The 21644-nt window shown below is 34.2% G+C and overlaps 1 protein-coding gene across 20 annotated transcripts in view; it reads right to left on the reverse strand.

The window, feature by feature from the left end:
- Window positions 1-21644, reverse strand: part of PARD3 (par-3 family cell polarity regulator) — a 739747-nt gene that overhangs the window by 269439 nt on the left and 448664 nt on the right. For all 20 annotated transcript variants that reach the window (XM_069086491.1, XM_069086485.1, XM_069086482.1 and 17 more), the window contains 5 exons: window positions 17831-17970; window positions 14796-14924; window positions 11408-11446; window positions 3045-3233; window positions 1183-1353 (listed from right to left, as the gene is read on the reverse strand). In XM_069086491.1, coding sequence (XP_068942592.1) covers window positions 1183-1353; window positions 3045-3233; window positions 11408-11446; window positions 14796-14924; window positions 17831-17970 — 668 coding nt within the window. The remainder of the gene's footprint in view (window positions 1-1182; window positions 1354-3044; window positions 3234-11407; window positions 11447-14795; window positions 14925-17830; window positions 17971-21644) is intronic.

Genomic DNA, 21644 nt, shown 5'->3' on the forward strand with positions numbered 1-21644 from the left:
AGGGTCTTCACAAAGTACTGGGAAAACAACCTTTAATATTCTTTTTAACTCTTAGGGTACTGTTTGTATCCACATCAACTTAATATGACAAAATCAATACTGAAATTTTATCTAAATTTTTAAAAGCTATTAATTTTTATTGGAACTTTAATTAAATGTATAATTTATGTTACTCTTTTATATCCTCAGTTAAACAAAACTTTTTCCACTTGTATGTGTGTGTGTGTGTGGGGGGGGAGTAAAATAAGGATACATGATGATAATCTGGGCATCTTTATCCATCTTAATTCAGAGGATGAATCACTGCTCCTAAACTTTTCCTACATATATACATACCTATCCATACAATCTCACCATTTGAAGCCATAAAGGGGGACAAATTTGACAATCATTGTATAAACCCACAGTAATGTCATTCAAATGGAGCCAATTCCAAGGAAGGTAAAATGAAATCCCTAGGGAGCTTAGAAGTTGCCTTGTTTGAGTAGGTGGGGAAAGGCAGACTGCTGCTCCTCTCCATAATCCTACTTTCCAATTAAGAGTGGACCCTACTAGAGAAGAGAATACTGAAAAGGGCAAGTGCCTAAAGAAGCTGCTATTTCCCCTGCACTTAGGACAGCGGTATGCCAAAAGGCAAAAGAGCTAAACATAAACAAAAATTCTTCTCTTTCCCCATTAAAAATAATGAGATTAACTATTAGTGTACATTTAGAAAAGAAGTACACAGAATTATACAAAATTCAAGAAAATAGAGATAAAATGCCCCCACCAACATACTCCTGACATACTGAGATATTTTTTTGTTGGGTATTTTTTTGCTTTTGGGAGGGCAATTTGGGGGTAAGTGACTTGCCCAAGGTCACACAGCTAGTTTTTGTGTTTAGTGTCTGAGGCCAGTTTTGAACTCAGGTCCTCCTGACTCCAGGGCTGGTGCTCTATTCACTGAGCCCCCTAGCTGCCCCGATATTTTTTTAAATGAAATATCAACATCACAATATAAATGATAAAAAAATAAACAACATTCAAATGGATCTGGAACTGATTATTACAGATACCAGGTATAAAAATTTATTTTCTAAGTTTAATTAATCCCCCCAACGAAGAGTCATGATGCAATGTTAGCCTAATTGAAATATTAGATGTCAAATGATTCAATGAAATGCCCCCTTTTTTTCTTTTTACCTCATTGCATTTGCTTATTCTCCTTGCCACAATCAGCTGAATCATTCCTCGCTTGTTTCCCTCTGTAGACATGGACCTTCTTAGTGTTTCCATGGCATCTTGGTTTGTCTTGCCCAACAGGGATTCTCCATTTACTGCTATCAGTTGATCATTTACTCGAAGCCTCCCATCCTGAGAAGAAAAAGAGATAATAGTAAGACCTGTAAAAAAGGAAGTACTTGCTTTGATAATAGTTACATACTGTAACAAAAAGAAGTTTGCCTTCAATAAGGAAATAAAAACAAAAGCACTTTTTTTAATCCTAGTAGATTATGCTCAATTGAACTCTTGTATAATAACATCTAAGCAGCCATTGAAGATTGTGTCTATTCCAATCATTTATACATTTGAAAATCAAATCATTAGCATAATCTGTTTTCCCAAAAAGCATACTAATTCAAACAACACAATATGATTATTTTCTTGCTTCCAGAGACCCCTATGAAAGGAAATATATGTCTGACTAATATTTTAATCTGGAACAGCACAATCTTTTCAAGCAGAGCCATGAAAATTTCCTATGGAGAAATGGCATGTTACTGAAGCTCTGTTTGCCAGAGAACAACATTGTCATTCAGGGTGTCTATCATCAGGCTATATGATCTTATGTAGCTGCCATACTCCTAGGATCTCTCACATTTACAGTTTCAAGAAAAGTGTAATTTTAATCCAATTTTCCTTGCAAAAAGAATATCTTCATCAGAATGTGCCATGATTTTTGGTTCAGAACATATAGTCAACACAGATATTAAGGGAAGAGACAGCATGATATTGGACTAGGTTTGGAATCAGCAAGACCTGGTTTCAAGTCTAACCTCAATTTGATCCTGGTCAAGTCACTTAACCTTTTAATGACTCAGGCAAATTCCTAGGAGAGATCTGATTGGTCCTCTTTCCCTTTCTGTCAATATATTTCTTCATTATTTATGATGTGTGTATACATATATATGTGTATGCATATGAGCTAGTTATCTTCCTTGATAGCATCAATAAATGAACAAGCATCTATTAAATTTTTACTGTTAGGCACTAAACCAAACATTGGACAAAAGGCTTGCCTTCAGGGAGTTAGTATTCTAATGGAATAAGCAGCCTACAAATGATCAGGTGTAGATTGGACATATAGAGAATAGATAGAAGATAATCTCAAAGAGAAGGCAGAAACAGTCAAGGGGACCAGGAAAAGCCTCTTGAAGAAAGTGAGATATGGGCAAAGTAGTGAATGAAGTCCAGGATATGTAGAAGTGAAGGTGAAGGAGAATAGCACATGAAGATGGAAGATGTAATGTTCTCTATGAGGAATCGCAAAAGTCCACTCTTTGAGACAAGAACATTTTTTTTGTCTTTGTATCCCTAGGTGCTTAACAAATACTTATTAAATTAAGCTCATAGACAGAGCTTCTTGTGCTTATTGGGCTGCAAAACTAGAAAATGTCAATGCAATTAGCCAACTTCAATAAACATTTGGTTCCTGGGCATGAAACACCATGCAGTAACACTTTGCTGATGGAATGACTACCTTTGTGCCCCTCTCCATTCGGGTTCTACAGTATGGTTCCATGCATCACATTTCCAGAGGACCTGATTTTGTCACACATACATACACACACACACACACACACACACGTAAATTTCTGTATCATATAAACAGATCTAAATGTATACAATAATGCAACCAATTCCTCAAGTGTCATTCTAAAGAGAATACTGAATAAAACACAAATAACTGATTTAAAAAATATATATAAAGTGAAAGTTGTAAATCATCCTAAAAATAATCTTACTTAGGGGATAGAATGTGGGGGTGGAGATATTATGCTTACCTTGGATGCTGCTCCTCCATTAATAATGGACTTTACAAAGATCCCCAAATCTGCATGGTTCTCTTTTGACCGGTTGCCTTTAACACTGACTCCAAGTCCAGCAGATCCAGAGTCATTAAGGGGAACTTCAAATGTCAGAAATTCCCTAGTGCCATCAGGTGTGAGAACAAGATCCTCATCTTCTGCTTTCTATTGAAAGGAAAAACATACATACAAAACACAATATTATTTTGAAATGTTTCTTTTTAGCCCCATTATCTTGTTTTGAGTCTGCTAACAAATGGTTCCTTAATTGCAGTATCCACAGTGTTTCCACAGAAGTTCCATGAGAAGAGCCACATTAATAACATGAATGCACTCTACCAGATGATTCCTGGAACCAGATGTTAATATTTATAAGTGATACTTATTTCAATATTGAAACAAATCTGAACCAGATTAAGAGAAAAACACCAAATGTACTGGAAGCACTGAAGACCCTTTAAATCCTTAGTTGTGGACTCCTATGGTTTTTAAAAAGTAATTTCTTCATCTGTTTATGCCTTCTAAGCCACAAGAGGAAAACAGAAACAGCAGGAATCCAGATAAATAAATAGAATTACTCATTTGGTCCAATTCTTGTATTAAGAGCTCACAGAGTTCTTAAATAACAGATTCAAGATAGTTTAGTCTTGATTACTAATGCTGAAGCCTAGATTATTCATGGTCATCAAAAACAAAATGCAGAATGGGGGTATAGTGGGAACAAAAGTGGATTTGGAACCAAAAGACTTGAGTTCAGCTTTGTTCAAATGCTTGAATTTCTCTGAATCTTATTAGATTCATTTGTCACACAGCTATAATGGCTACTCTGCCTACCTCATTGTAGTGCTATTGTCAAGATGCAAGGAAAAAAGTGTATATAAATCTATACTATTCATTTCATACTGCCATTCCAACAAGCTTGCTACATTATTCAACTGATTCAACCTTTCAAATCTATGAGAACATAGTGAAGACCAAACCAAACTACTTTAAATTACTAGTGATATACTGTCCCACATCCCCCAGTGCTTGTAGTATTCATATAGTAAACATGAGAATAATTAATCTACCTATATTTGCAAAGTAGTGGTCAGCAAATTCATTGACAATGGATGATGGAATAAGGGGAGACAATTCACATAACAGAAGGTCATAAATAAGACTTCAAATATACAAAAGTTGATCATACATAAGAATATTTGCTGATTCCCATATTCAGTGAGAAAATTAAAAACAAAGCAAGAAATAGCCTACCCTGAAGAATATAGAATGTTAGGCTGTTAGAGTAAGACTTCAAAGATCAGGGGTCAAACTCTGCCTCAAAGAATCTGACTTCAGGCAAGGTGCTTAACGTCCCTGTGTCCCGGTTTGCTCATTTGTAACATAAGGGAATTGGACTCAATGGCCCATGATCCTTGCCAGCCCTAAATCTATAATTCTCTGATTCTATATCAGAACAAGAATATATTTGCTATGTAGGCAGAGTGGAAAGAATACTGGGCATGAAACCTACCTTTGTCACTAATTAGTTGTGTGACCTTGACCAAGCTTATTTACCTTATTTAGGCAGACTTCCCTCACAAGAACATTAGGGGATTGCCCAATCTTTGACATCTTTTCTCATTCTAAAATTCAATTATTCTCTTTTTGAGTTCTTTAAAAATAATAAAGAAGTTCATGTGGGATAGCTTCAAATGGTCTTAAGCAGGGAAGAAAATAGATGACCTCTATATGAACTAAGAAACCTTTCACCTTCAAAAATTCTAATATATTGTGATCTTAAGATAAAATTTCCCTTAAAGTAATATCCAGGTTTTGGTTTCAATGATAGCACTTTTTAAGCCCAACCTCCCACATCTAACTCCTAGTTGTAAGAACAATACGATTCTCAGTCAAACTTCAATAGCTTAGTTTCTAGCTGAGAACTCTCAGAGGCTTTCATAGTAACAAAAAAATAAAATATAAAAATACAATTTATTAAGGAGGTTAGCTATTCAAAACATCTTACTTTCAGCAGAAAATGAAAAAAAAACCAATAATAGTTTTAATTGAAAAAAAATTCTTCCTTGGATTTGCCTGTGCCTAAAAGGAAGTTCCAGGTCAAAAGAAATGAAGGATTTTGTTCACATATTAGGGCATAAGGATTAGGCCTGTGATTTCATCAGTGTAGGGAAGTCTAAGGGCACCTAGGTGCCACAGATAAAATGCCAGCCATGGAATCAGGAGTACTTGAGTTCAAATCTGGCCTTAGAGATTTATTAGCTGTATGGCCCTGGGCGAATGAATCCCTTCACCCTGTTTGCCTAAGTTTCCTCATCTGTAAAAATGAGCTTTAGAAGGGAAAGACAAACCACCACAACTCCCACTACCAAGTGGCTGGCCAAGTTTGCCAAGAACACCCCCAATGAGGTCATAAAATGTTGTACATCACTGAAAACAACTAAATAACAAAGCACTAAGATTAAAAAAAAAACTTCTATGAGTATAGAGGAATACCTTCTGTGTAAATTCCTTTTGTCTGTTTTTTTCCTTGAGCAGGGACTATCTCTTTTTTCTTATTTGTATTCCTAACAATGTAGTAGGTTCTTAATATATGCTTACTGAATTGAATTTATAGTCCTCAAAATTTGTCAAGAGCACAGAAGAGTGAAGTGACTTGCCCAAAGTCACATAGCCAGTACAATTCAGAGGTGTTGCTTGAACCCAGGTTTTCCTGGTTCCAAGGATAGTTCTCCATCCAATAGATCATGCTGCTGCTATTCACATATTGGAAAAGCAAATTACCTTCAAACAACTGGATAAAACATAAATATTCATAAGAAGATATGTGCACTACGAGGCTTAAGAAAGAAAAATCAACTTACTTTTGAAACAATTAGAGAAAACACTCCTATTCAAAACTGATTTCTTGAAGTAAAGGTCATTTTAAATTACTTCAGCTAAATGAATGAAGCTACTCAAGTATGTAATTTGTAATAAAAATGGTATGGGTGATAAGGTTTGACTCTTGGTCTCCTCCTTTAGGACTTAGGTAATACCTAGACATATTAAAATCATAACAATGCATTTTTACACTGTAGAGATATGACATAAGTACAGTACAAATACTTAAAGATAAAATAGTCTTTAGAAATCAAATGTGGCAGGATGTATAATCTTTGAAGCTGCCCCCTACCCCTCTGCCAATGATGTAGATAATGGCACATGGGACTATTACATATGGTTCATTGGCTGAAGAAGAATAACTAGGAATATTTTTACTTGTGGCTGCTACAGAATGGAGTGAGGGGGAGAACATTAGTGCAAAAGTCATGAACAGGATCAGGTTGGGAGCTGGGACCCTCCCAAGACAAGGTCCTTGGTGCCCAAGGAAGAAGGATTTCTATAAACTAAGAACTCTAAAAGACAGAAGAGAGGCCAGCAGATATTTATTAAGCATCCTGGAAAGGGTGTGGGTCTTTGTTATCTTGTTCAAGTTGGGAAGACAAGGACTCAAACAGGGTGCCAAGAAATCCAGCAACAATGGCTGCATCTCCAAGGAGAGGGAAATAAATCTCAGGATCAAGGATCAAGAAGAGAAGAAAATGTCCCTCTCCTAATTCCTTTATCCTCTGCTAAGTTATGATTCCTCAATCTTCCTACTTGTTCCAAGGATCTAGCTCCTCCCACCCAGAACATCGTACACAATTACACACAGGTAGTATCTGTGATGACTGACTTTGGTACACTGTGCTCTTTTTAGCAATGCAAGGCTATAAGACAACTCCAAAAGACTCATGATGGAAAAGGCTATCCACATCCAGAGAAAGAACACTGGAGTCTGAATGCAGATTGAAGCAAACTATTTGCTCTCCTTTTTGTATTGTTTAGTTTGGTTTCTTCTTTCTTGTTGTTCGTTCCATTGGTTATAATCCTTCTCTACAACTTGATTAATGTTTAATGTGAAGGTATATGTAGAACCTATCTCGGATTGCATGCCATCATGTGGGGGAAGGTGGGGAGAGAAAGGGAGAAAATTTAGAACTCAAAAACTTGTGGAACTGAATGTTGTAAAATAAAAAGCAAAGACATTTAAAAGAAACAAGAAACACAGTTTCCAGACAAATGAAGAGAATAGCCCATCCCATTACAGAACGTGTGCCCCATGAATGTTAGCATGAAGAGCAGTAACCCGATATATTCTATTTTACTTTCAGATATATTTCTTCTTATCATGTCCATAGAGAAGACTGACTGGAATGCGGACCTACAGAAAATCAGTAACTTAGGGGAATATATTGAATTATGATTAAAAAAAAAAAAACACTATCTTCAAAGGTAACTTCCTTAAATAGCATTTGCACTGATACCTCCCATCAGGTTCCCATATCACTTCCACTTGGAAAAAAATGTAGAGAAAAGTTGGCAGCTATGTGAGATAAATCCTATTTTTCTACAGAGTTAGGATAATTTCCTGACAAGCTCATTTATGATTCAGCTTTAGAGAAGGCAAGATTAACTGTCCCTGGGTTGTATTTGTTGTCGAAATAAGACTTGTTTTCTTCTCAGCATGACTTGTCTTCATTATCATTAAAAAAATATATCTAAAGGATGAACTGCACTTTACATAAAATGTTTTTATTATACATTCATTCAGGTCTGGGCACAGGTACCTAAAATCAGTTCTAGTTTTATTGCTATATTTTTCATATCAAGTTACTGAGGAATTCCTCTCAAAAAGATTTGGGCCATACATTTTATTAAAAATAACTCTAAGCACCCTGCACTGATGACTGTGGTGAGTACATTTCCATCCATCAGTGGTTAACCTTGTGCTGCTGCTGCTCAAGGTGAGTACTAGTCCTGACTAGGATACTTATTTGATTTACAAGCATCTCCTTTAGCCTTCATTTTCTCATCCATAAAATGGGGGTCCTAACACTTTCTACTACTTACTTGACAGGGATATTGTGAGAAAAAAAAAACCACTAGACACCATGAAATAACATGGAAATGGGTTAAACCATTAATCGTGTTCAGGCGATTCTCCTCTAATGATACTCAATGCTTTTCTTAAGGTTTCCTTCTTCTGCTCATCATCTCAGCTAGGCGGCACAATGCATGCAACATGGGAACTGGTATGAGGAAGATTTGAGTTTGACTTTTACCTCAGAGGTCTATTAATATTTGTATCACCCAAATCACTTAACCCTTCTCAGCTTCCATTTTGTCATCTGTAAAATTCCAGTTCTTACATTTTCTTCTCATGGTTCTCTACAAGAATGCAGCAGGTGCCCCCTCTTCTACCCCCTTAATGCTGCATCTCTTCCTTTTCCTTACTTATTGTTCATGACCACTGTTACTAATCCCTAAAATCTAGTGAGTATAGAGAGAGACCAAATGAAGTCTTGTGGCAGGAAAGGAAGGGAGGGAGGGAGGGAGGGAGGGAGGGAGAAGGAGAGGGAGAAGGAGAGGGAGAAGGAGAGGGTGAGGGAGAGCGAGAGAGCGAGAGAGAGAGACAGAGAGAGAGACAGAGAGAGAGAGAATGAGACGAACTGAGAGTACATACAAATCTAACTTAATAGGTAATCTGAAATATGTAAAGATAACAGAACCATAATAGAATGCTGACTTAGTACTTATAAATGACAATGATTTAGTAACTTTTTAAATAGATGGAGGTGACAAAATGTTGATGGTATGGAAGGATCATTTTATAAACTCTCTCTGAGAGGTAAAGATGTGAAAAGGATGGGGGAAAAACCTACAGATGGTAGAGGATATGAATATCCCCAAAGGCATCAAAGGAACAAGAAGCATTTAGCACTTCGAAATCACTTGTTAAATATTTAGTGACTGACTGACCAACCCATCGGCTTACTTTCTCACCTTCAGAAAGATCTACATACATGTGAAGGGTATCCTTGATGATAATATGTGAAGCGAATAGATGGGAATCCACAAACGATCCTCAACATCAGACCATATCTTTCTAGTCATATAATAGGCTGAAAGATGCTGATTATTGATCTTTTATTAAAAAGCTTTAACATGATGGCACAAAACCCAGCTTTAAATTCTTTTCTCCAGCATGGAGCTTCCAATGCAAATATTATCCTCAACCGAAATTTTGGATAAATGCTACTTCAGAGAAATTTTTTTCACCGACCATCAAATATATGTTAATATTAAGTGAAGTAGATATATCAACAATACTTTCCCCTCTAAATAGTGTAATGATAGATGTATGCAAAAAATATAATTTATAGAGGCGGCTAGGTGGTGCAGTGAATAGAGCACTGGCCCTGAAGTTGGGAGGACCTGAGTTCAAATTTGACTTCAGACACGTGACACACTTACTAGCTGTGTGACTTTGGACACATCACTTAACCCCAATTGCCCTCCCAAAAAAAGCCAAAAAATATAATTTATACAGATTTAGCTTATACAGACATCGACCATTGCAATGCATGAGGTGGGTAGAGACACTGAAGTAAAATTACAGAGTATTTACATGCATATGATTGAGCACATTTTAGTGTGATAATTCACATTTCACAACACAAGTATTCTGTAGTATACACCTGTAATTTTATTCCTATGTGTCTTGGGGGCAAGAAATATGGAACATGAATTTTAATTGGGATGTTAAGGAAAAAGAAAAACTTTTATTCCTGGAAAATCAAAATGGTTTGGAAGAAAAAAAAGGACAAAAAAATAAATTGAGTTCATGTTAATTTTAAATCAAAACTTAAAAAAAAACCCTCCCCCCATCTTGTTTCTAGGTTAAGTATTTTAATTTCCCCCATATGTTAGATAAACACCAATGAATCTTATTTGTACATATATGCTGAGGTTCATTATTCTTATTAGCTAAGCTAATATGTCACATCTGGCAATAATTAAGCTCTTTTACAACTCAAATAGCAGCTGCTAAATAATAGAAACAGAATCTAAATATTTTTAGAAAATTGGGTTTGCTTTTGTTTTACTCCTACCATTACTGGAAATCTTTCATATGTTAGATGTAGACTATGTTTGTGGTCCCCCCACACAAGTACTAAACTAGAAAAGTAGAATTACTTCATTTCTAGTGATATTCTTTATTTCAAGTCTTCTATTTAATATAGCTACCACTACAATGACAAAAGTCACTGCTTTCTAAAATGGATTTTCTATAATGATATCAATGTCATGGTGATTTTGCATTGAAAAGTACAATAGAAGCCATTCTTATTAAGAACAAAAACATTTTAATGTGCTTTCTGTTAGCAAGAATAAATACTTCCACATGGATTTTAATCTACATAAGAACTGATATATACTATCTGTCTACAGCAATAGTTTATCAAAATAAAAAAAAACTAAGTTTCTGTCTACTCGAGTTAACAATAAGAATGTTTCTAACTTATGATCATTATTTATGGAACCTGATCAAGCATCCACAAATTCCATAAACAATTTTTTTTTATTATTTTGATTATTCTTCCCCTGAACAAATAGAAATTACAAACAGTTCAAATTAGGATTAACTCAAATATAAGATTTTTGATTTCTCATAATTTTGCCAAGCATCAAAATAAAATGTGCTCTATTAAATAATTAGACTTTATTTCTTAAGTATTATGGAACTAAAGAAGAATTTTAAAAGGGTAGGTGACATTTATTCTATGAGAATCCCCCAAAGCCCAACACAAGAAGACAATAAATGATATTCATTTACCATCCTAGATACAGAATTTTAATTCCTTCTTTAGATTTTGTTTCATAATAAGAAGGTGCCTAACTGATCAGCTATAGATAGTCTGCTACAAGGTCAAGCCTACTGGTTGGGATGCTATTTTTCTCATAGATTTCTGTCTGTCCTCATAACCCCATTAAATCTTACTTAACATGTCCCATAATTCCTTCTAAGTATGGCTAAGTCATCTAATTCTAGTCAAAAAGAAATTGTTGCCATTTTGGAGAGGGATCATTTTCCACACAATAAACAGGTGGTGCTGCATTAATTTGTCAAAAAGTAGACAATCTCTCAAGCTAATGAAAATACTCCCCCATGCTTATTCCTTCATAATTGTGGAAAGAAATGGAAAGCTATTCCAATATCCCAAATTTTTATGTAATTTTGGAAATATTTCAAGGTTTCTCTCACTCAGGTGCCTAGAATATACTCACTATTTTGGAAGTAAAAGTGTAATTGCTATTAAATCAGTCTTTTTTGTAAATTGTAATAATAAATCTATAAAACACAATAAAATATGAGGAGAAAGAAAAGTTAAAGTGTGATTAATAAAGGTAATTAATAAAGACATTATACCGATATATCTTCCTAAAAAACAACAACAGCATGAAATTCTTACCGTTTCTTTGGGAATCTGCATCTGGTTTGGTTCTGCATTCTACAAGAATCAAAGAAAAATATAAATTTAGCATGACCAATACTATTTTCAATATCTTTCAGCATAGAGACACAACTTTAAAAAAATAGATATTTCTAAAATGGGTCCTTAAATATCTAAGAAGTACAGTTTTCATAAGAAGAAATTAAAGATATCTATAAGCATATGAAAAAATGCTCTAAATCACTATTGATTAGGGAAACAAATCAAAACAACTCTGAGGTACCACATCACACAAGTTACATTGGCTAAGATGACAAAACAGGATAATGATAAATGCTGGAGAAGATGTGGGAAAATTGGGACACTGGTGCATTGTTGGTGGTGTTGTGAACTGATCCAACCATTCTGGAGAGTAATTGGAACTATGCCCAAAGGGCTATGAAAATGTTCACACCCTTTGACCCAGTAAGACCACTTCTAGGGCTGTATCCCAAAGAGATTTTACAAGTGGGAAAAGGACCCATATGTACAAAAATATTTATAGCAGATCTTTTTCCGGTGAAAAAGAATTGGAAATCAAGGGGATTCCCATCAATTGGGGAATGGCTAACAAATTGTGGTATATGAATGTAATGGAATATTACTGTGCTATAAGAAATAAGGAGCAGATGAACATCACAGGAGCATGGAGAGACTTATATAAGATGAACTTGAGTGGGGAGAGCAAAACCAGGAGAACTTTGTACACAATTACAGACACATCATATCTCTGATGACTAACTTTGGTAGACTGGACTCTTCTCAGCAATGCAAGGTTATAAAACAACTCCAAGGGATACAACATGATGGAGAGGGCTATCCATATCAAGAGAAAGAACTAGAGAGTCTGAATACAGATTGAAGCAAAATACTTGCTCTCTCTCTTTTGTTTCATTTTGTTTTGTTCCTTGTTTCTCATTGTTCATTCCATTGGTTATAATTCTTCTTTATAACTTGACTAAAGTTTAATGTGAAGGTATTTGTAGAACTTGGATTGAATTGAATGCCACCATGGAGGGGGATGGTGGAGGATAGGGAAGGGGAGAAAATTTTTAACTCAAGGATTTGTGGAACTGAATGTTGTAAACTAAAAGTAAATAAATAAAATTTTAAAACCTTTTAAGTATCCAAATGTAAGCTAAAGGATAAAATATACTTGCTCAGCCAATGAACATATAAGTAACACTGGTCTGCCTACCTCCGTTTCCTCACCTGTAAAATGGGAGTAATAATAGCACCTACCTCCCAGAGTTGCTGTGTGGATCAAGTACGTGTAAATTTTTTGGTATCAGCTTTATCATCATTACTACTGCCACTACTATTACTGCTACCACTAAACAATTTCTAGGTTGAGACCGCATGGAGAGGAATCAAAGCATCATTAGAGTTTACAGATGCCTAGAAGATATTCACTATTTAGGAGAGAGCTTTAGAGTTGATCTAGAGAGGAAATGTGAGATAGAATAATGAAGAAACTAAATCACTAAATTAAGTGAAGGAAAATGACAGAACATTATTCAAATGTTGCTAAAAATTATACCACAGGTGCTCGGAAAGAGTTAAATTAAAACATTCATTCAACTCTACAGAGAATTCAGACAAAGCAATGCTATTCCTATACTGTTGAAATTTATCCAGTTTTTCCCAAACAACATCCATGGGGATCTAAAGTTATATCCAAGGAGATTGAACAAATATGATTTCACTTTTTTCAACCTAACCATCACAGCAGTTGTCATTCAGTCTAACTATTGTTTTGAAAAACAAATGCAAGCTAGGCTAAAATGTATTTTAAAGCAATCTTAATACCATGTATGTTTAGTTAAACAAATTTTATCATGTCAAAAGGCACAGGCATTAGTCAGTTCTACAAGTATGCTATTTTTATAAGCAAGTTCCTATTAACAGTTTACTACAAAACCTTTTCCCAACACTCCCTTTCTAATGTGCTTACTTTGAAGAATATCATTATGAAGAAAATTCCTGTACAATACTCAGAAATATTTATGAACTTGTTATAAGTGAAAAGGGGAATTTACAAAGGTTATTTCATTTCACTTCAGTCATTCTACATAACATTCAATGTATTGCTAATTAAGAGCAGTTGGATGTCTGCTCTATGCTAGCTCTTTTTAATTTTAAAATTATCACTATCATTTATTTTTATTGTAAATTACTTCTTTCCATACAACAAGATTCAAGCTTCATGATTTGGATTAGTTATAAATGCAACAAAAAAATCTGTGGTTATACAGTAGGACAAATGGCAAGCTTGCAAAAGTCAGGTTTCTTGAAATGTGACATCAATGAAGTAACCCACTCATCTGTCTGCCTTCAAGCCGAGACCATACAACAGCTTTATATTAATTGCCATTTGTTATAAGTGAGGGGAGGGGGGCAAGGCAGAGGAGGAGGGAAGGAAAGAAAAAGAGACAGAGAGACAGAGAGACAGAGAGAGAGATTCCCTTTATAACAGAGATTCCTAACATAGAGTCAGGGAAGGGTCTGTGTCTGTGTGTGTGTGTGTGTGTGTGTGTGTGTGTGTATGTGTGTACTTCATTTCAACATAATTGGTTTCCTTTGTATTCCTATGAATTTTTTAATGCATTTAAAAGAGGTCAATGTGTTTCATCAGACTCTTCCAGGGATCCATGAAATAAAAAATGCTAAAAAAAAAAAAAACCTTCTTTCTTTATAAACTAATTTTAAATTATGCCTGCACAGACCTTCCAACAACTATCTTTTTAAACAAATTAGAGGGATGATTTTTAAAAGTTTGAATAGATTTCTTTCATATCTCAAAGAATAATGATTTTATCAGAACGGGTATTCCCTTTCCAACAATGCAGACTGAAACCTGTAGTAAACTTTTTCATGAGTCTCTGTGACTTAAAAATATCATCCCCTAACGTCCATCCTTCTGGTGATTAGTCTCTCCTATTTAGTCAGGCTTATCTTTAACTGAGAGGTATACTGTATCTCACTGAAATACCTGTTCACCTCAGTGTGACCTGTGAGAAGCTGTATTCCAGCAGGTCATTCTTTTCATTTAATTCTATTTATTTTATTTTTAATTTATGGAATAAAACAAGCATTTCCATAACACAGTATAATAAAAAAATCAAATGTAAGATAAGTGAGATTTGATAGATATTTCGAGAGAGTTGAATGGTAATAGAAAGGAATACCACTTTTTCTCAGTGGTTCAAGCCAGCCTTTAAGAACTGAAAAAAGATGAGAAATTCGAGGGAAAAGAAAAATGTAAACAAATATACAAACGATAGCTCCAAGACAAACTTCTCAGCATGTAGCTAAACCAGCTCAATGACTCATGTTAATCTGAAATTTTTCAACAGCTCTTACACACCATTTCCCTTGGATGGAAGGCTTCTTCCTGGCGAATGACAAGAAGGCTCACAGTTCCTCCCATCTTGGTGCTTCTTAGCAAGGAGACAACTGCCTCTTGGGTTCTGCCTGTTAAATCTACTCCATTTACCTAAAAAAACAGAGCATTGGAAAAGTCTGTTAGAGTAGAGAAGAATCAAGACAAACTGTGCAACTGATAGCATGAAGTTAAATATTCCACACAATGTATTATTCAGTGATTCATAAAATCTGGGATTGAATCAATGTGGGAACTCCCTCCACTGACACAGATCAGAGTTCTCCACATATTGGTATAGCTTCTGTGGCTGAAAAAAAGAAGGCATGGTCTAATAACCAAAGTTTTGGAGACAGGCCTCTCTGAATTTAGTTCAGATTGTCTTCAGATAAAAAAGTATGCAGACTGCTGTTGGGTCCACACCTGAAAGCTTTGTGGGAACACCCCAAAATTGGATCTTCTGGGATAGTCTTGGAGAATCCAGAACACTTCAAAGATATAATGTGCATCTGTGGAGGAAGACATGACTGGTTGCAACTAATGCATTGCCACCAATCTTTTAAAATGTAGAAAGAACATAGGCGAGTGGAGGAAAAATATCAGTGGGCTTATTATAGCTAAAATAATGCTTTATACATCCAAAAGAAAATATTAGCAAAAATTTAAATAGCAGCCATTAAAATCAATAAATGGCAACCCGCCTAGAAGATGTACTGAATATGAATTTTAAAATACTAACTGGCTTGAATGCTATTGGCTGTGACATAAAACTTCAAGGACATTTTATATTATAAGTCCTTTAAACACTGAAATAAGGTTTTGCTATTTCAGCTCATAATGGAAATCATGTTCAAAGTGCATAAAGATTCAATTTTAAGTTAAAAGTTTTAACCCTGAAAAACCTTTGAAAAGTCACTCTCCACTCCCCCTGTCTGGTCACTATTCTCCTCTGAGATTCTTCAAGTCCCAAAATCTAATGGAAAATACAGAAATTCATTATTTTAATGTTGAAAAAAAATTTCCTCCCAAAATAAGATAGCTTTCTGGGGATGGGGTGGGGGGGAAGAAACCTTCGTATGTTGTGATTAAAAGTTGATTACAATTTACAACAAAAACCTATGACTTAGGAAAAATTTAAAAATTCAAAAAGTAAAGTGTTATTTCAAAAAAATTCTGTGTATTTAGCAAAAAAGAAAAAAGGGGGAGGGGAACTATAAGTTACTACAGAGTAAGGATAGCATCTATATAATCCCTTTGAACAAAAAATTAGGCACGTTAAAAAAAATCTTCTTGTGACTTTTCAAACATGAATACTTAGTTGTTATTCAGTGTACAAATAACTTATATGAAGAAACGAGTGGAGGATACAGATTTAAAGGGTTGAGGATGTGAACACAGACAAAAAGATACACTAAAATGATGCCAAATGACCAATGGCAAATACAAAAGTAACTACTTCAGGAGTGGCTAGGTGGCACCACGAGTAGAGCACCAACCCTGGAGTCAGGAGGGCCTGTGTTCAAATCCAGCCTCAGACACTTAACACTTACTAGCTGTGTGACCTTGGGCAAGTTGCTTAACCCCAACTGCCCTCCACAAAAAGCAAAAACAAACAAAGAAAAAGTAATTACTCCACCTACATTTTTCTGGTATGACATCAAATATGCCCACAATAACTTCTTACAAGTAAGGATTATTATACTCTTTGTAATTTTATTCCTAATGCTTAGTAACTATAATAGATACACAATAAATACATGTTGACTAAATGATCTTTAAAGGAAGTTGTCACTGTTCATCTGAATTCTTGAACTTTGTTAAAGTACTAAATAGATCACTCTAAAAAGCATTTGCAAAGGTTTCACCTTGTCTTAAATGGCAACCTGAAAATTACAGAAAATTCAAGAGGATGTGCAAAATATATATCTTTTCTCAAAATATCTCAGCTTATCTAGTCTTATGAGTTTCAAATTTATCTTTATAGGAGGTCTTAAATGTATAAATGAAATGATAATGCAAAAAGTTAAATATATCAGTTAATGTACCAAGAAAACATGAAAGGATGTAAGGGGAGAGGGAAAGAAGGCATAGTATGATTTAGAAGTATAAGTGAGAGGAATAAAAAATATACTGGGCTGCCTTTGTGGCAAGAATTTAGTTTTGGAAGATAGCTTTTGGAAAATAAAGGCATAATAAAGCAAAAACTTGAATAGAAATACATAGAGATCACAAAAGAACAACCCATTCAACATTTATATTAATGTTGGTAATTGGTCTATTGGTTCTCAATAATTGGAGGATAGGTGATTCTGCTGATAAGAAAGATTGGATGTTTTCTAAAGAAACAGCTTAATAGAGGAATGACAAAAGCTTTTTCCACCTCTATATGCCACTATAGCTGATTTCAAAGGAAGTATAATAGAAATTCATAAATATGCAAGATATAATCTATCCAAAGATATCTTTATTGGCACTAAATTTTTGTCTCAACTCACTGTGTCTATTCCACTGCTGCTATTTTTTGGTTCCAGTTCTTTTCCTGTGAACTGCTTTTCATTTATTTCATTTTTATATTTTACAGTCAAAGATATATAGCATTTCTGTCTCCTCAGACAAACTCCCAATCAAGTAATAAATCAAAACAAAGGTTAAATCTATATATTACCAAAACACTTTGTTAATTGACTCAAAATTTCAACAAAATAATTTTTAAAAAATTCCATCAATCCAAATGTGACATTATGTAACCCAACTATCTAAATGACTTCCTTAATTTTTTACTGAAATGAATAAATTGATTAGATGTTGTGTCATCATGTAGACACAATCCCAGACTGAGAGGAAAACATTACACTAATTGAATTGTGTTGTATGTACTCTACTGAAAAGCAGAATTTAGTGTTTCATACTGAGTATATACCTATACAAGACAGTGTAAAAGAAGCAGTCAGGTAATTCCTCAAAATGATTTATGGATTTGGGTTTCTTTTTTTAAAAGATTAAAGGAATTAGTCACTTACCTCCACAAGTCGATCTCCTGCTTTAAGTCTACCATCTTGAATAGCAGCCCCTCTGGGAAGGATATTTTTCACATAAATTGGAGCTGAGCCACCAACTGGTACATCTCTGGAAGTGATGCTAAAACCCAAACCTTCTGAACCTGGGCAAATAATAGAAATAATTGAGATTTTCACCATTTGAGAGTGCTTTGCTTTTAAATAATTTATTAATGATCCCACCAAACTGTGCAGACAGACATTCCTGTTCTACATCAATTTTTCCTCAGATTTTTGGAGACAGAAATAATGAAGTTAAAGGAAGTCAGAAAAGTAAACAGCATTGCAGTTAGAGAATAAAGAAACTTCTAAAACTAAAATTATGGAATTTACTGACAATGACTGAAATTTATCATCTTTATTTGGTACTCTTGCATTCTAGCTAAATGTTCATGTTTATTTCTCAAAATGTAATCTGTATTGTGCCATTTAAGACAAGAAATAATTACTGAATTAAAATACCATATTTCTGATTACCATCTCCCAAAATGACCAAATTACATTTAATGGTGATAAAATTAATGAAGCATTTAAATATGGCTGATTTGAATAATTTCAATTTTTAAGTTTTTGGCAGGATTTTGATATGCATTATCGTATGTTTAATATAGTGTAGAAAGGTTATGTGTATCCAGAACTGACATGTAATAACCCAAAATAAAGCAAAGTAAAATCTAAAGATAATAACTTGTCAATTATAATTATGATGAATTTCTACTTGTTTGAAAAAATTATTTCTGAAGATATTAGGTTATATTTCAGTTTAAATGCTATCTTGGACACACTTGATAATGGGAACTCTGTGCTATATGAATATCATTAAGTCATAGTAAGCCTAATATATAAAATAAATATTACCAGTTGCAAATACATAAACAAAGTTTCAAAGTCTAACATTTAAAGATATAAGTTTATTAGCTATGCAATCACAAGACAATTGCAGTCCCTTGAACTCAGTTTCCTTATCCATAAAACAATTCTTCAGTTATCTACTCCATGAAATTGTTATGAAGAAGGATTCTAAAACTTTAAAGTAGTATATAAATTTGAGGTTATGTTGTAATAAATTTTGGTTTAAATAAAAGTGAAAGAAACCCATTTAGTTGAAATTAAGGTCAATTCAATTCAAGAAACATTTATTAACTAGCTATTCTGTGCTGAGCACAAAGCAACTATTACATTAAAAAATGCCCAAAGGATCATAGATCTAGACCTAGAAAAGGTCTTAGAGGTCATGTAGCCCAACTGTCTTATTTTACAGATGAGAAAAATAATCATTACGCTAGTTTGGGTGTTTTAAGTATATGATATGAATTCTGAGGGTGACCTTTATTGACATTTTCACCCTCATAATGTAAATCCTTACTTAAGTAGATTATCTTTTGCTTTTTGTTCTCATCCATTTCCTATCTCTGTGCCTTTGTCCTCACATTGTTGCCTACATCTAAAATGTTTTCTCCAATTTTTTGTGCCAGTGGAATACTATTCATACTCCAAAATCCAACTTAAATGCCACTTGAAGCACTCTCTGATCTCCCTGGTTGGTTTGTAACATCTTTATGTCTTGACCCTTTCCATCTCCCAAATGTATTTAAAGTGTAATATTGTTTATTAAATCTAACAATTTGTGCTTTACTCTTCCCCCACACACACACACACACACATACACTTGCCTCCAAACTCCATGAGGACAAGAGAACCTAACTTTCTTTGCATTCCCACCTTCCATGCTATGCTATGGTCTGCAAATAGGACTGCTTAGTAAATGAGTTTTGCATGAATAGCTTAAAAATTATCAGAAGAATCATGGAGAAAGGACAGTAGGACAATAGGGAAATCAGAAAACACAAAATATCCTTACTACCCCTCACCCCTGCAAAGTTTGCAAATAGCATAGATCTAGAACAAGATTTTACTTCTTACAACTTCAAATGACAGAATTTGTTCAGAAAGATAGTAAAAACTGATTTTTTTCAAGATTGATCAGTTTAAATGGAAGAATTTAATGTGTTCATAATTGCTCATATTTCAAGCTATTTGTTATGATCACAAGCATAACACACCACCTCCATGATGGTCCTTTCAAATTTTTCTGCTGGGATTTTCCCACATGTCTGTTTTAATGGGACCCTAATGACTTACCATATCATCTTAGTAAGGGTGGGGGCGAGGGGGATCTAAACTCTTTTCACTTTGCTGTCTTAATTTGTATGAACTATAAAGGCTGTCTGTTGTGTGAACCTCAACATTATTAAAATATCACCAATAACCCTTAAATCTGTATGCTAAAAGTTCAGGCAGTGACCTTTAAAAGAAAGATAAATAGATATCAATTTTCATTTAGAAAAGCCAACAAAACATTCTGTACTGACTGAAACATATTACTGACCTTCTCCTCTGACTTTATTAAAAAGCTAATTCCTGTGAAAGATCAGAGTATTTGAAAATGCCAAAAATGGCAATAACTATTGAGAAATCATAATTATAGAAGCAAAGACTTGTGGGCTATCCTAATTTTGTCATTCTGAATGTCATAGTTCCAAAAATATGTCAAAGAATCACTTTAATGACGAATGTCTCACTTTTTATAAAATAAAAATAGATCATCTTGTAATAAATCATGATTATTTAGGATATGCTAGTTGGAATTTGATGTCTTGGACATGTTATACTTTAATGAAACCTACAAAGAAATTTTAACCTAATGATACCAATTGGTAAAATAATCATTACCTGTTACCGAATTTCTATTTTTAGGCTCCTACAAATCCTCTTTTCTTATGGCATCCTTCTTAGAGATAATCAAAGACAATCAAAATCCTCATTCTATTCATACTTATAATACACTACTTGGGGGTATGCTTAAATAATTTACTTCATGTAATGTGCCACATGGATGGTGCCCCAGTGAGCAAATGAAAATAGCATTAGGAAGATGGGCCTCCACTGTGCATGTTGGTATTAACAAATATTTTTTAAAATGCTTAAAAAGGATGCTGTTATTTATTTCTGTTGTTTTCTAATGTAAGAAACAAAAAATATTAAGCACTGCTAAAAAAGCGTCACCTATTCTCTAATGTTTTTTAAGTGAAATAAATATTTTATTAGGAATGATTAACTATAATTTCTGAATACAAAAAAATTTTCTTGATGACAAGTACATTTTCAAATCATCACCAAAGTTCACCTACCATAGTAGATTTTTTCAGATATACTTACAAAAAACTACTTTGTGAAAAAAACCCGATAATTTTCTAAATTAACGGATTTAGAGTTGCTTAAAAGACCAAGATATTTGGAAAACTGGGAACTTTTAAATGAATAGTTCTAGTGAAAGTCTGACATAAAATTGGGAAATTTGTCACCATGAGGAGCCTCAGGCATATTTTGGTCAATTTTCTATGGACATTTTATTAAATTATTTCATTATATTCTTTCTAAATGAGGAGTGTCATTCAGTGAGCATAAAACATAACAGAAAGAGCCACAATCAGATTTATGCTGATGCCCTTAAGTCTTGTTGGAGGAAAATTCACTGCAGACAAGCTGTCAACTCTAGCTTTTGTCAGGGAGGTTTATAGAGCTGAAAATTCAGAAACCAGAAACAAGCTATGTGGTGATCATGGGAAGTTCACTTACTGCTAACACAGTTTTAGAAAGGAGATAAATACTTTATATTCAAAGTTTCTCCAACTCTCTACTCAAAGCAGAAAATAAAGCATTGGTAGAGGCAGGAGATTTGAGGTCTAAATCTGATGCCAAACATCTGCTTTCAGCA

The sequence above is a fragment of the Petaurus breviceps genome, unplaced genomic scaffold, assembly GCF_028583685.1.
Source record: "Petaurus breviceps papuanus isolate PSGF00001 unplaced genomic scaffold, PetGlider_PUasm1.0 178, whole genome shotgun sequence".
In the NCBI taxonomy this organism is placed as follows: Eukaryota; Metazoa; Chordata; class Mammalia; order Diprotodontia; family Petauridae; genus Petaurus; species Petaurus breviceps.